Genomic DNA, 15,084 nt, shown 5'->3' on the forward strand with positions numbered 1-15,084 from the left:
ACCCTGTTCCTGCCTTCTCCCCATACCCCCTCACTCCGCTATCCTTAAGAGCTCTATCCAGCTCTCTCTTGAAAGCATCCAACGAACTGGCCTCCACTGCCTTCTGAGGCAGAGAATTCCACACCTTCACCACTCTCTGACTGAAAAAGTTCTTCCTCATCTCCGTTCTAAATGGCCTACCCCTTATTCTTAAACTGTGGCCCCTTGTTCTGGACTCCCCCAACATTGGGAACATGTTTCCTGCCTCTAATGTGTCCAATCCCCTAATTATCTTATATGTTTCAATAAGATAATTGAAACATGAAAATTAACACTTATTTAATCTGTTAACGAATTGGATGTGGATTTTAGACTTTGTAATAAAGAATATGCTGAAACCATACTTTTCTCAGCATAGAGGGAAATTGTTGTGATATATAAACATGAATATTGGGTGATTGATACATAGTCTAGTAATGTGCTTGGAGCTGTAATTCACTTGATGGATTTGGGTGTAGGGCTAATGCTCTCCTTATTACAATGAAAAGCACTGGCATGATTAAATATTTCTTGCTATTATAGGAATATTATTCATGATAATCGAACGAGATATTATTATTTCATGATTTGGGTTGACAAGGAGCTGAATGAAGTATGTGAATGCCCATTAATTCTTACCTCATCTGCTCGGTAATTTGAAAGTTCAATATCTTTTACTTCTTTTTGATTGAAATTTAATTGAAGTTCAGGGATGCTTCGAGCTTCTCCTTTGTTTGAATCAATAAATAAGTTACCATGAGTACAGGGGAAAGATTACATATTATTGCATTAGTGAAGTGTTGTTATATTATTACATTTGAAATTGCTTTCAATGTGCTTTGAGCTTACCACTTTCTTCAATGGAATTTGAATCAATACATTTGTTCTTGTATTTGCAGAAATATCTGGCTACACCGAAGAGATCCCGTACGTTCGCTGGAGGCAGCAATGGCTGGAAAATGGAACCTTGCTTTTCCACGTCCACCATCAGAATATCGCTCATCGTTTGCCAGGCCTGATCCCAACCATCCACACTGAGTCAGACTCGGCTGAAGAAGAACTCCGGATCCTTCACATTTCTGTGATGGTCAGCCATTATATTTGTATCACTTGCCTTTTTTTTAAATTTTAAATCATTGTCTGTCTATCTTGATGAACTTTAAAAAAAAATAGGGGTTTCTATTTTGCTGAAGAGGTGTTTTATTCCTTGCATTGATTTTACTGGTGGATTGAAATTGGTGCATTGGGATTCTACGGGGATCGTTATTGTAGAGAGGGCATTTGGAGCATTATAGGTCATAAGAGCAGCATTAGCCATGGAAGGAAAAGGTTGAAGTTATCTGAAAAGTGGTAAAATCTGCTCCTAACAATTGAATCAAATGTCAGTGAAGTGAATTTTAATGCTAAGTGACTGAGTGACATTTGTACTGGAGTAATATTTTAAAATGTTTTCATTGATCATAAACAGTATGGTTGTCAATGTGTTATTGTTTTTCGTATTGAAAGGCCATGTGCCCAAGCCTCTACTGACAGATACAGTTACTGCATGAAAATTCAAATGCACAACTTTCACATGAACACCATATGATTGAAAATTCATATTTCCGACTGACCGACTGTATCACTCAAAAGGTTTGATACCCCCTCTTGCGGATCCCCCTTGCAACAGTTTAATTATTTTCATGAAGGGGCCATCATTCAGCAGTTTAGGCACAATGCCATGTTCTCACCACAGCACTGAACATGAGGAGAAGGGTAATGGGGAGAAGGCAGAAGAATGGGGTTAAGAGGGAAAGATAGATCAACCAAGATTGAACGGCGGCGTAGACACGATGAGCCTAATGGGCTAACTCTGCTCCTATCACTTATGAACTTATGAACATGAAGAGGAAGCCTACATACAGAACAGGATATTCTCCCACTCTGAGCTCACTACTGTGGACAGATTACCCTTGGTTAAAAATGCTAGCTGAGGTGAAATGATGAACAGCAGGTCATCAAGTCTCTCAAAAGAATAGATGGTCCAACCTTTTATGCAGGAAAGGACAGCAACTTGGATCAACTTGGCTTGTTTTCTCTGGAGCACCGGCTGAGGGGAGACGCAATAGAAATATGTTAAACTATGAGAGGCATAGATAGAAAAGATAGTTTGAACCTTTTCCCCAAGGTGGAATTGAATTGTCAAAGATTGGAGGAAGACATTTATAAAGAGAGGAGCAAAATTTAAGAGATGTGTGCGGCAAGTTTTTTACACAGAGGTTAGGGGGTACAAGGAATATGCTGTTGGGGCTGGTGGAGGTGGCAGATATGAAAGCAGCATTTAAGAGAGTTTTAGATAGAAAGATGGATGTGCAAGGAATGGAGAGGTATGGATCATGTGCAGGCAGATGATATTAATTTAGATTGGCATCATGTTTGCCATAGTTATTGTGAGCCAAAGGGCCTTTTCCTGTGCAGCACTTTTCTATGTCTTACGTTCTATGATGGTTGATCTGTTGTGGTCGATGTGACCAATTCTGTTGAAACACATATCAGGTCGTTAGGATTTTTATTATCAAAAATCTGTGCTCCTCAACATTAAATGATAAACAGCAATATACTTGATCCAATGCATGCCGAAGTCAAAAACATAAAAGTAAGTTTTCACAACAATTGCAGTTATATAAATGAATGGCACAATAGAATTAGCATGATACTCTGAAGAGTTTGGTTTGTTACTGTAGGAGGAAATGGAAAGGCCACGCTGAGCTGGTGTTCGAAGTAATGGGCAATTTATTAAAACTGGTGTGTACCAGGAGACTAGTCAAAACTGATCTCCTGAGCGTGACTTTGGTCCAGCTATTCTCAGATAACAAGATTACATAGAACCTACATTAACAGTGAAACGAGGTCTTGATTACAGAATGGAGGTTGCAGAAAGAATTAAATAGGCAACAAGCTAGGTCTTGATTACAAAATAAAATGATTATCCAGGTCTAACTTTGCTGACAGTAGATCCAATTTTCTGTTACAACGATGGGTGCACATTATAACACAATCAATGAAGTTCCGGAAACTGGAGGGTCGTCTCTGCTGCATTCCATGTTGCTACTTTTCGGCTTTGTCTGCAGTTCCCTGTCACCACATTAGCACAATCCACATCCCTATTTACTAGTTATTAGCCCTCGTTATTCTTTCCCCTACAACAGAGACTGTGGCCTGGCTCTTTCAACTTGACAAGAATTCCTGCTGCATCAGTAGAAATGTACGCATTTTTTTTCACACTAACACCAAGCTCATTTGAATGTATGTGGCAGGTGCTAATTCTGATCCCCTTGTTGAGTTGCCTGCCTTAGAAGGATAAGAGAGTTTTCCTTTGCATTCGTTACACTTGAATTTCTTTAAGATCTTCACTGGCTTAGTTATACTCAAAAATAGAAATAATTGATGGTTGACATTTGCGAAGGATGGCATAAAATCTGCCTGCAGATATCTCCCCACTTCTCACAATTCTTTTGAACATGCCAGCAAACAGTTTGTATATAAACCAATTGAAGAATCAAAGATAGGATGCGGAGAATTGTTCAAAGGCGTTTTAAAATTCATTCTCATTATTCTTTTGCCTGCGATCAATTATTGGTTTTTCAGTGGATAACTCGTTCTGTATTTACTGTGCACTGTTTACTGTGTGAAGGTATTTTAGCATCTGGCATTAGGATTAGGTTTCATGGTTAAACATTTGGCTTGTGTGTTTGTCCTATTGCATAAGTGTGTATAGGTAGCTTAGATACTACTTTGACTTTGGGCTTGGTTTTCTTGGTTGAGCATTTATGCTGGTGTTATAACACAAGCAGTTTGTGTTTTAATGGTAATTCAATAATATTTTGTCTTCAACTGCACTTGGAGATGAAGGTTTCATTGCGTCGATGAGAGCAAAATGCTCCATGATTAAGACTGAAGTTAAGATGTAGATCAATTAATCCATGTTGCCAAAGATGTCGGTTGGGATTAAGCCAATGATAGATATGCACAGGAAGCAAAATTCCAACTTACTTTTATGAGGTAAATTTTTTTTTAAATCCTGGCAAATCATTTCAACAACCTTTGAACTGTTGGTTCTGGGAAGACGCTGGTTGAACAGGCACTTATTAAACGAGAACCATTATCCTAACAACAGACTTTACGGAGTTGTGTTCATTAACAATGAACAGATTAATTGCACATTTTTTTGGAGATGAACGTGAAAGTATTTTGATAAGAGGATGCAGTATTGGTAAAAGGCTTGTGTCAGATTGCTATATTAAAAATTAATCAGAATTGATTTGTCCGGGTTTTTGACCTCAGCTTAAAAGAAGTTGAATGGTATATGTCAGGAATAAATTTTAATTCAAATCCACTGAGGACATGTAACTGGTATTATTAAATTGTGCTGGAATTTAGATTGGAGGTGATTCTCACCTTCACAACCTGCACAATTAATGTGGCCAAGACGATCACATTAAATAAGCTCACACACGATGAAAATCGAATGAGCTCCATAATGGCGGTCAATCAGCTTAGTTATATTACTACCCGTGACGGTGAAAATTAACCTCAGTATTTGCTGTCACTCCTCATAAATTTAAAGAAAACAATTCTGCCAAGCGCATAATCATTGAAGTCAAATGCAGCTGATAACCTAAATTAAACTGGAACAGCTCAGATTGGGACACACTGTTCCACATTAGTTTTGGAGATCCCGCATGGAAACAGGCAGTTCGGCCCATCGAGTCCACCCTGAGCATTGATTCACGTGAGTTCTATGTTAACCTACTTTCTAATCCACTCTCTCTTGTACTAACATTATTCCCTTTATCCTGTACCTGTACACTGTGAACGATTGTAATCATGTATGGTCTTTACACTGACAGGATAGCACGCAACAAAAAAAGATTTTCACTGTACCTTGGTACATGTGATACTAAACTAAACTAAACTACATACCGGGTGCATTTTTTCACGGAGGCATATTAACCGGCAAACCCACACGCCTTTGAGATATCATATCATATCAGCCGGAAACAGGCCTTTTCGGCCCTCCAAGTCCGTGCCGCCCAGTGATCCCCGTACATTAACACTATCCTACACCCACTAGGGACAATTTTTACATTTACCCAGCCAATTAACCTACATACCTGTACGTCTTTGGAGTGTGGGAGGAAACCGAAGATCTCGGAGAAAACCCACGCAGGTCACGGGGAGAACGTACAAACTCCTTACAGTGCAGCACCCGTAGTCAGGATCGAACCTGAGTCTCCGGCGCTGCATTCGCTGTAAAGCAGCAACTCTACCGCTGCGCTACCGTGCCGATGTGGGAGGAAACCAGAACACCCGGCGAAAACCTATCTGGTCACAGTGAGAGCATGCAAACTCTGTACAGACAGCACTTGTAATCAGGATCGAACCCATGTGAGCGGCACTGTAACACAGCAACTCTACCGCAGCACCACTGTATTGTCCGCGCTGCACGACTGTGCCGCCATGTTTGTTGGAGTATTTGGAAAAATGCTGAATGTCTTTAAACTTCTAAGAATGTAGAGGTGCTGATTTGCCTTCATCATTATGAGATATATGTGGTTGATGCCTGGAATATGCTGCCTGAGGAGGTGGTGCAATCAGATACAATTACCATGTTAAAGAGGCATTTAGGCAGACACTGAAGTAAATAAGATATAGAAGGATACATTCCTAATGCAGAGAAATAGGTTTGGTGTGGATGGACAAAAAGGTTGGCATGGACGTTGGGTGCCAAATGGCCCTGTTCTGAGAGGTGTCTCTGCGATTTCCTATATCTGTTGTTTTTTTTGTGTTTTCACACTGTGTAAGCTGTACAAAATGCGAGAGAATGAGATGATAGCATTAATTATCAAAGGCAAACTAAGCAGCAAGATTCATGAAGAATTCACCTTGAGACCTATAATAGGCATCATCAAGCAAACAAGACTGGAAATATGTTGAAGAAAAGAGTGCAATGGAATTTACTAATTGCTCCTCAGAAATGTAGCTCTTGACAGTAACTCACTAAGTAACACTGTCCCAAATTGTAATCTCATTACCAGTGTTACGTAACTGCAGGAATGTTTATGTTTCCATTACAAGCTGCGTAGTTAAATGTACACAGCATCCAGGCACTACTTCACATCTACATTTTGAACAGCAGGCCCTATTTTTCAGGTAAAAATTACTCTCAGTGAAAAGAACATGTAAAAACGATGTGTAGGAAAGAACTACAGATGCTGGTTTACACCAAAGGTAGACACAAAATGCTGGAATAACTCAGCGGGTCAGGCAGCATCTCTGGAGAATAGGTGACATTTTTACGCTCATTAAGATCAATAACCAAAGTATGTTAAAAAAATAAGCCCAATTTTGCAAAAATCTGATTATTCGTCTGCATGCGGGTGAAAGATTTGCAATGTCATTCTGGTGGAAGGACACGTTCAGGAAAGTGCAAAGTGCTGGAAGAACTCAGCAGGTCAGGCAGCATCTGTGGAAGGAATGGACAGGCAACGTTTTGGGTCATAACCCTTCAGATTGATTGTAGTAGAGGGTAGAAGGCTGGAAAAGTGAGGTGATGCAGGACAAAGCCTTGCAAATGATAGGTGGATACAGGTGAGGGTGGTTTGATTGGCATATGGGTGGAGCAAGTGACAAAAACTAGAGGTGTAAAGGAGTCAAAGGGTTAGATAAGGAGAGATGTGAAGGAGTGAATTGTAAAGCCAAATTAAGGGTTATAGATGGAAGGGGATAGGGGTGGAGTGGAAAGCAGGTGGGATGGGAAAATGAGGGACTCAGAGAGAGGAGATTAATGTACAAAACAAGGAGCAGGGTGACCAGGGAGAATGAGTGCAGCATAGGAAAGAGAGTGGGGTAGGTGAGGGTATTACTAGAAATTGGAATTTCAATGTTCATACCGTTGGGGCATAAACTACCCAAGCAGAATATGCGGTGCTATTCCTCCATGTAGAATTGTATTCAATCTACTCACAGCACCTGGATGGAATCTAACCATTCTCCTAGAGTTAAAACTACTGTAGATTGAATTCTAGTTCATTATTAAATCTATTAATTTGAATGAGTATAACTTAATATTAAAAAAAGCTCAATTTAAAATGTCAAGAACTTTTAAAGATAGGATTTATGATTGATTTCAAAAGTAGGGCAATCTTTCACTCTTTAAGAATACTCCTAATTGTAAATTAGAATATTCTAAATATACTAATATGGAGCAAATTGACTTGAATTATTTGAATTTTAATCAATATATTTTCTACAGTACAATTTTTTTAAATGATATCTAAGCATGGGAAAATACTTTTATAGAGTCATAGAGTGTTACAGTGTAGAAACAGGCTCTTTGGCCCAACTTGCCTACACAGGCCAACATGTCCCATCTACACTAGACCTGCCCGCAATTGGCCCATATCCCTCCAAACCTCCTATCCATGTACCTGTCTAAGTGTTTCTTAATAGTCAATAGTCAATAGTCGTTTATTTTTGTCACATACACATAAACGTGTAGTGAAATGAAACATTACCCACAGTTCAACAATAAGACCAATAAGAATAATCAATTAAAATGCAATCATAAACTAACACCAAACAAAAAGAAACATCCATCACAGTGAGTCTCCTCCAGTCACCTCCACACTGTGTTGGAAGGCCAGAATGTCTTTTTTCTTCCCCTGCCGTCTTCTCCCGCGGTCAGGCTGTTGGAGTTGCCACGTCGGGGCGGTCGTGGCTCCCGACATTGAAGCCCCCGCCGGGCGGAGAAAACGCCGCGGCCTATTTTAGGCTGCGCCGGACGGTGAAAGGTCCGCGGCGGGCCGACCCAAGCCCCGCGATTCGGGGCGGGCAAAGACACTGTCGCTGCCGGAGGTCCCGATGTCAGCCCCCACCCAGGGGCCTGCGGGCTTCCGACGTCCACGCGGCCCGCGCCGGAGCCTCCGGAAATGAGTCGCAGACGCTCCCGCAGCATCTGCAGGCAGCCAGCGCCACAGGTGGTGAGTCCGGGCTGCGGGCTCTGCGAACCAGAACCCAGGTGGTCCCAGGTGCATGGCCGGTGGTAGGCCGCAGCGGGAACGGAGACACGACACAGAAACAAAGGACGCGTCTCCGTTCCTGAGAGAGAATTTTACAGTTCCCGTTCCCTCCCACCACCCTCCCCACACTTAACATACAAACACTACACCATATTAAAACTACAATTCATACAAAAACAACAAAAAACACAAAAGACAGACGGACTGCAGGCAAGCCGCAGCTGCGAGGGCAGCGCTGGCTCCTCCTCCACTGCTGTGATAGTCCCTGCCTCAACAACCTCCTCTGGCAGCTTGTTCCATACATCCACCACCCTTTGTGTGAAAACGTTACCCCTCAGATTCCTATTAAATCTTTTCCCCTTCACCTTAAACCCATGTTCTCTGGTTCTCAATTCGCTTACTCTAGGCAATTTTAGGATGGTTTGGAGATGAAAGTTGATCAAAAATATTTTTAAATTGAATTTAAGATTAAAAAGATAACTTAATTAGCATAATTGACATCAAAATTGTTTTCCATAAAGTATATATATGTGTAACTGCGGTTGAGAAAATTGACATATTATTTATTTCAATTTCTTTTCACTTAAAATTATTTGTTTGGCACAGACCAATGAACAATCCGGCCAAGCCATTTGTTGAGACTGGTAAAGATTAATTTGCAAATGGCAATGCCCAATTTTTAATCAGTTCCCAATTGGCAGATGGAAGCGTTTGGGATCCATGCCAGTGTTTGTAAAATGTGGACTGTTAAAATATTTTTTTCAGACACAAGCTGTTCAGGATATTCCAAGATTTAGTTATTCCTGCTCATATGGGAACTCAACATTATTGGTTTATGAATCTCTGATCCCTCAATGCATCACATCAATCTTGCTTTAACAATTTTGTATAAATCCCTGAACTGATTATTTTATTCTGAACATGATTATTTTTGCCATAATAACCAAATGTGAGGCATAAACATCCTGTTACACGGATAGATATATATATTTTCCTCACAATTCAAATTCATAATATACGAAAGATCTTAGGGACCAGGTGACTGAACCCTTCTAAACATCCCTTGTGCTATGAACAACACAAAGGCCTAAAACATCTGAGATGTGTAAAGTTCAGATTGAATTGGGTCATTGATTTTTTTTGATGTTGTTGGTAGCAGGAGATCATAACACTGAAAGAAAATTCATACTGGTATAGCATCTCTCCTTTAGCTTCAGGGAGCAAAGACCTTGTACTATCCTGTAGGAGAGAGCAAATAAATGTTTAGTTGAATCCGTCTTGCGTGAGGTAGGTTGTGGACAGGTTCACGATCAGCAGTTGAGGTCCTTTAATATTAACAGCTGAAATAACCCTCTGGTAAGAATTGGTTTCTAAAGAGAAAAATAACATTTGGTTTGTTGCTTGCACCTTTCCATTATTTTGTTCATCCTTGATTACTACCCAGCAAAAGTCACACTAAACTTATGTTCATGTTTAGAGTTTCTTTTAGAGTCATAGAGTCATAGATTCATACAGCTTGGAAATAAGCCCTTCGGTCCAACTTGCCCATGCCGACCAACATGTCCTACACTCGTCTCATCTGCCAGCATTTGGCCCATAACCCTGTAAATCAAAATGTCTCTTAAACGTTATGCTAGCATTGCCTCAACTACCTCCTCTGGCAGCTTGTTCCATATACCCACTCCCCTTTGTGTACAAAGTTATCCCACTGGTTACTGTTAAATCTTTCTCCTTTCACCTTAAAAAAAGTAGTTGTTGGACATTGAACATTATGTTGGTCAGAGGACCTGAACATGCAAATAACATTGATATGATTGTCATGGTCAGGCCCACTGATCAACACGTAGCATCCTTCAAGTATGTTCACTGCCATACTCTCCAGCTACTTCTGGATTTTTGTTGCTGGTTCCTGACACACTGATGACTGTTTCCCTACATTTTGTTAAACCCAATCTTAATGTCAACATGTATTAAAAATGAAACTGCAGATGCTGGTTTATACCAAAGATAGACGCAAAATGCTGGAGTAACTCAATGTCAACATGGTCCCCCAAACCCTCTCAAGGGAGTCTGGTGTTCAGGAACATTGTTGACATTCATCTTAGCTTTGTCATATCACCAATACTGTTACAATTCTGTAAGACAAGGAATTATAGATGCTGGTTCACAAAATAAGACACAAATTGCTGGAGGAACACACCGGGTCAGGCAACATCTCTGGAGAACATGAATAGGTGATGTTTCGGGTCAGACACTTCTTCTGAAGAAGGGTCCCGACCCAAAATGTCACCTATCCATGTTCTTCAGAGATGCTGCCTGATCCGCTGAGTTACTGCAGTACTTTGTATCTTTCACATTTACAATTCTGAGCACGGGCTTATTGAGAAACCATTATTAACCCTAACATGCATGCAGCACAGAGGCACAGCGAGTAGAGCTGCTGTCTCAAAGCGCCAGCGACCAAGGTTCATTCCCAACATCGGGTGCTGCCTGTGTGGAGTTTGCACGTTCTCCTTGTGAGTTGGTTTTCTCCGGATGTTCCAGTTTCCTCCTGCGTTGCAGCGGGTTTGTAGGTTAATTTCCCTCTGTAAATTCCTCCTAGTTTGGAGGGAGTGTATGCAAAAGTAGAACTAATGTAAATGAATGATTGATGGTTGGCATAGACTCAGTGGGCCGAAGGGCGTGTTTCCATGCCATATCTTTCAATCAGTCAATCCACTACGTTTCGATTTAACTGAGTTATTTTGGGCAATATTCAAATAATTTGTTCGCAGGAGATTGTCATGAAACTGTCAGATGGGTCATGTCATCCCACAGTCTGCGGTTATAGTTATAAATAACGAGTTAACCTGTTAATATTGGCATACTTCAACTTCATGGTTTATTTCTTTAAGCTACTGCTGATAACAATTGTAAAACTTTACTTCACAAAAGTTCCATTTATCTACCACTCTGTTTGAAATGGTGCTATCAGAGCTGGTGAGCTGTGAGGCAGCTGGAAAGACAAGCTATTTATTTGATTCTTTCATTCTGTCACTCGATACCCAATTCAAATCTTCTAATCGGTATTGCATTTGTTAGTCCTCCAACGATCCATGACACGGTACCCTTGTGTTCAGTATTGGCCTCGGCACATCCCTAACACAAGATACAGGTTACAGTTCTAATTATATTACAGCACTTCCAATCCAAGTACATGTTATTGTGTGTGTTTGCCAATAAAGGAAGAGATGTGACCTCTTCACCTCAGACTGAAGGAATGTTTCCCTGACATTTATCCAGCCACTCACGTTTTAAGGGCTGATGGATGTTACAGATTACACAGTGTTGGTTTATATAATGACATAGATCTCCACATCTTATATTTCATAGTGACTGTGCCGTGTTAGTATGGTTGGAACAAATCAAACATTGACATATTGTCCACAGCACCAGAAATGTAATTTAGAGACTAGTTCTCAAATGAAACCATGATGAATTTTATTCTACACAGTTTTACTCGTAAAATGTTACCTATGTTTTGAGAGTAGAGAAAACCGATACCATTTATTTTCTGTGAGTCAGTTTTGCACTAATTAGGTTGATGGATTACAGAACAAAGAGGACCATTTCTCTACTTCTGAATGCCAGATGCATCATTGAGTTTAATTTAGTTTAGTTTAGTTTACTATTATTGTCACGTGTACTGAGAGACAATGAAAAGCTTTTGTTTATGTGGTATTCAATGAAAAAAAGACTCCACCTGAATACAATCAAGCTGTCCACAATGCAAAGATAAATGATGAAGGGTTCAAGATTTAGTGCAAAGCTATAATGTTTAATTACTTACATATTGTGACAGAGAAGGGCATTAAGCCCATTGGGTCTCTGCTGAGAAATCCTATCACTTCCATTTTCCCTCGCATTTCCCTGTACATCCTGCAATTTACTGTAGCAATAATTATAGAAACATAGAAACATAGCAAATAGGTGCAGAGGTGGGCCATTCGGCCCTTTGAGCCAGCACCGCCATTCAATATGATCATGGCTGATCATCCAAAATCAGTACCCCATTCCTGCTTTTTCCCATATCCTTTGATTCTGTTAGCCCTAAGAGCTATATCTAACTATCTCTTGAAAACATCCAGTGAATTGGCCTCCACTGCCTTTTGTGGCAGAGAATTCCACAGATTCACAACTCTCTGGGTGAAATTTATTTTCCTCATCTCAGTCCTAAATGGCCGACCCCTTATGCTTACACTGTGTCACCTGGTTCTGACCAATAAGTCACATTTGATTGTTCTACCAATTACCCCACTCAAGGATAATTTACAGCAGACAGTTAACCTAGCAATGCATCTTTGAGACATGGGTGGAAACCGCAGCACGCGGAGGAAACCCACGTGGCCACAGGAAGAACATGTCAAATCCACGCAGACAGCTCCAAAGATCGGGATTGAATCCATATCACTGGAGATCTGAAACAGCAGCATTAATGGGAGTTCCACCACGGTGGAACATTCTCAGTTTATTTGTGAGTTAAAAACTAAGACTCTATTTCTGTAGGAAGGAACTGCAGATGCTGGTTTAAACCAAAGATAGACACTCTATTTCTGAAGTCGATCCACTATGCTTACATATTGACCATTTGACAGGCTGATTTTTATCAGCAAGTATATTATCTTTACCATTCCATGCTCATGAAATTAAAGTGGAGTACAACACACAGCGAATGTAATGCTGTTCAATAGTCTTGGGGCATTGGTAAGTGAGCAGCACAGTGGCACAGCTGGTAGAGCTGCTGCCTCGCAGCGCCAGAGACCCTGGTTCAATCCTGAACTCGGGTGCTGTCTGTGTTGAGTGGGCACTTCCTCCCTGTGACTGTGAGGACTATTGTGTGTTGTTAGTATTGTGAGCCGTTTTTTTGCCCCATATCTGAAGAAGGTTGTGCTGGCAACGGAGAGGGTCCAGAGGAGGTTTACGAGAATAATCCCAAGAAAGATTGGGTTAACATATGATGAGCATTTGAAGGCACTGGCCCTTTACTCGCTGGAGTTTAGAAGGATGAGGGGGGCCTCATTTCAATGAGGTCCCCCTCATCATTTTCAGAGATATCTCTGGTTCAGTTCCAGTGCTGACTTAGCTACAGACAGAAGAAAGAAAGGGAAAGGAAAAGAAAGGTTTCTGCAGATATGCCATTAATAATTTATTTAGTCAGAACATCAGCCATTCATTTATTGACTAAACAAAAGCCTATCCAAATATCCAATGCGATTAAAAAGAAATCAGTTGGAAGGATGGATCATCAAGAGGGATTATTTATTCAATGTTCAGTCAAGCTGCTCTAAACAAATCGATCCACCTTAAGTCAAAACAAGGATCTATAAACCCTTGAAACCTGTTTAAGTGTATCCATGAACATTGTTTACTTCTGATTACATTGGTCCCAATATACCAAGAACACTCATTTCAGTCAGGATGGACCTCAATTTTTAGTTCTTGTGCAGAAGCCTTCCAGTGCACAGTTGCTGATCAATGCAGGATTAATAGAGGCACAAGGCATGATTGTGTGGAATTACTCAGGCAAAGCCTTAGAACAAAGTACCTGTAATCAAATCTAGTCAAACCTCAGTGTCACTTATCAGCTTTCACTGGAAACTCTTCAAAATGACTGGAAATAAAATGAAAATAATTGGGTTTGTTCGTGTTCAGTGGTATTCTTTATCTCTGATCGACAAATGAGATTCAAATCCATTTCCAATCGTCTTCAAATGTTTGACAGAAGCTTTCTTTTCATTGGATTTCAGTGTAATTGACAACCTGATCCAAAAAAAAATCACAAGGCACTTGCAATTTCTAATACTAATTATATTTTATGCTCAAATAACATTTCCGTGGAGTCAATGTAAATAGAAGCTCCACTCTGAGAGCAGACAACAAACTGACAATACACGAGAAGCATATTTGAAAGTATTTTTTTTATTGTCATCCGTCTAAATTCTATCTTCTGTTTACTTTGCACCAAAGCACAATTATTTATGACTGTTATGACTTATTTATAATCAGTGTCGGCAAATTAATTGTGGTTACGGTAGAATGTATTAAGGGACGAAACCAGTTGAGCATTGACCTTCAGAATCTTTAATATTTAGGCACTTTCATGTAGTCATCACCACAGCTATCATTTCCTGAGTTTGAAGTTTAAGGTTAAATGATCTTGTGATTGAAGTTGATGCATTCCAATTGAAATTAATTCATCACAAATGTGCTTCCAACAGAGCTAAAATTAGTATGATTCCAGATTTTATTGCACAGTCCTGTGGTTTTAATCATGTCTTGTGCGTGGTTCTGTTTGGTATTCCGTGAAAATCATTTTTGCTAATGCCCACAACTTAACTAATTCCCATTCATTAATCAGTTAACAATCAGACACCTCGTGGGATTCAAGGTAGAAAGAGAAAGGTTGAGGAGATAAGAAAGGCAAATAGAGGTGAGAAGATTTTACTTTATTTCATTACCACTTTTTTCTGGGCTTGGATGCTAACACGTAGAGAAGGGGACAAATTGGGTGTCAATAAAGAGGCATAGGTATTGGAGAGAATGATCAAACAATGTCCAGTCAATCTGATGGAGGTGATGATGATATAATCATTCGTTAGTATTGGTATGGTTTGCTATTGATTTATTATTGTCACATGTACAATATACAGTGAAAAACTTTTTTTTGTTTCTTCAGGCAAATCATATCATACATGAGTCCAATCAAACAATGCACCAGTGCAACATGTAGTGCCAAAAGGGAAAGGAAACTGAGTGCAGAATATAATGTTACAACTAATGCTACAAGGCTACTTTAGGCAGCACTGTGGCATCATGGTAGAGTTGTTGCCTCACAGCACCAGAGACCCAGGTTCAATCCAGACGTACGGAGATTGTGCGTTCTCCCTGGAACCGCATGAGTTTTCTCTGGGTACTTTTGTTTCCTGCTGCATTCCAAAGACGTGCAGGTTTATCGGTTAATTGGCTT

At 40.2% G+C, this 15,084-nt stretch overlaps 1 protein-coding gene across 2 annotated transcripts in view; it reads left to right on the forward strand.

The window, feature by feature from the left end:
• astn1 (astrotactin 1) overlaps positions 1 to 15,084 on the forward strand; it is a 1,605,092-nt gene that overhangs the window by 292,036 nt on the left and 1,297,972 nt on the right. For both annotated transcript variants that reach the window (XM_078407397.1, XM_078407398.1), the window contains exon 2: positions 918 to 1,105. In XM_078407397.1, the coding sequence (XP_078263523.1) occupies positions 918 to 1,105 (188 nt within the window). The remainder of the gene's footprint in view (positions 1 to 917; positions 1,106 to 15,084) is intronic.

Source organism: Rhinoraja longicauda, chromosome 11, assembly GCF_053455715.1.
Source record: "Rhinoraja longicauda isolate Sanriku21f chromosome 11, sRhiLon1.1, whole genome shotgun sequence".
NCBI classification, from domain to species: Eukaryota; Metazoa; Chordata; class Chondrichthyes; order Rajiformes; family Arhynchobatidae; genus Rhinoraja; species Rhinoraja longicauda.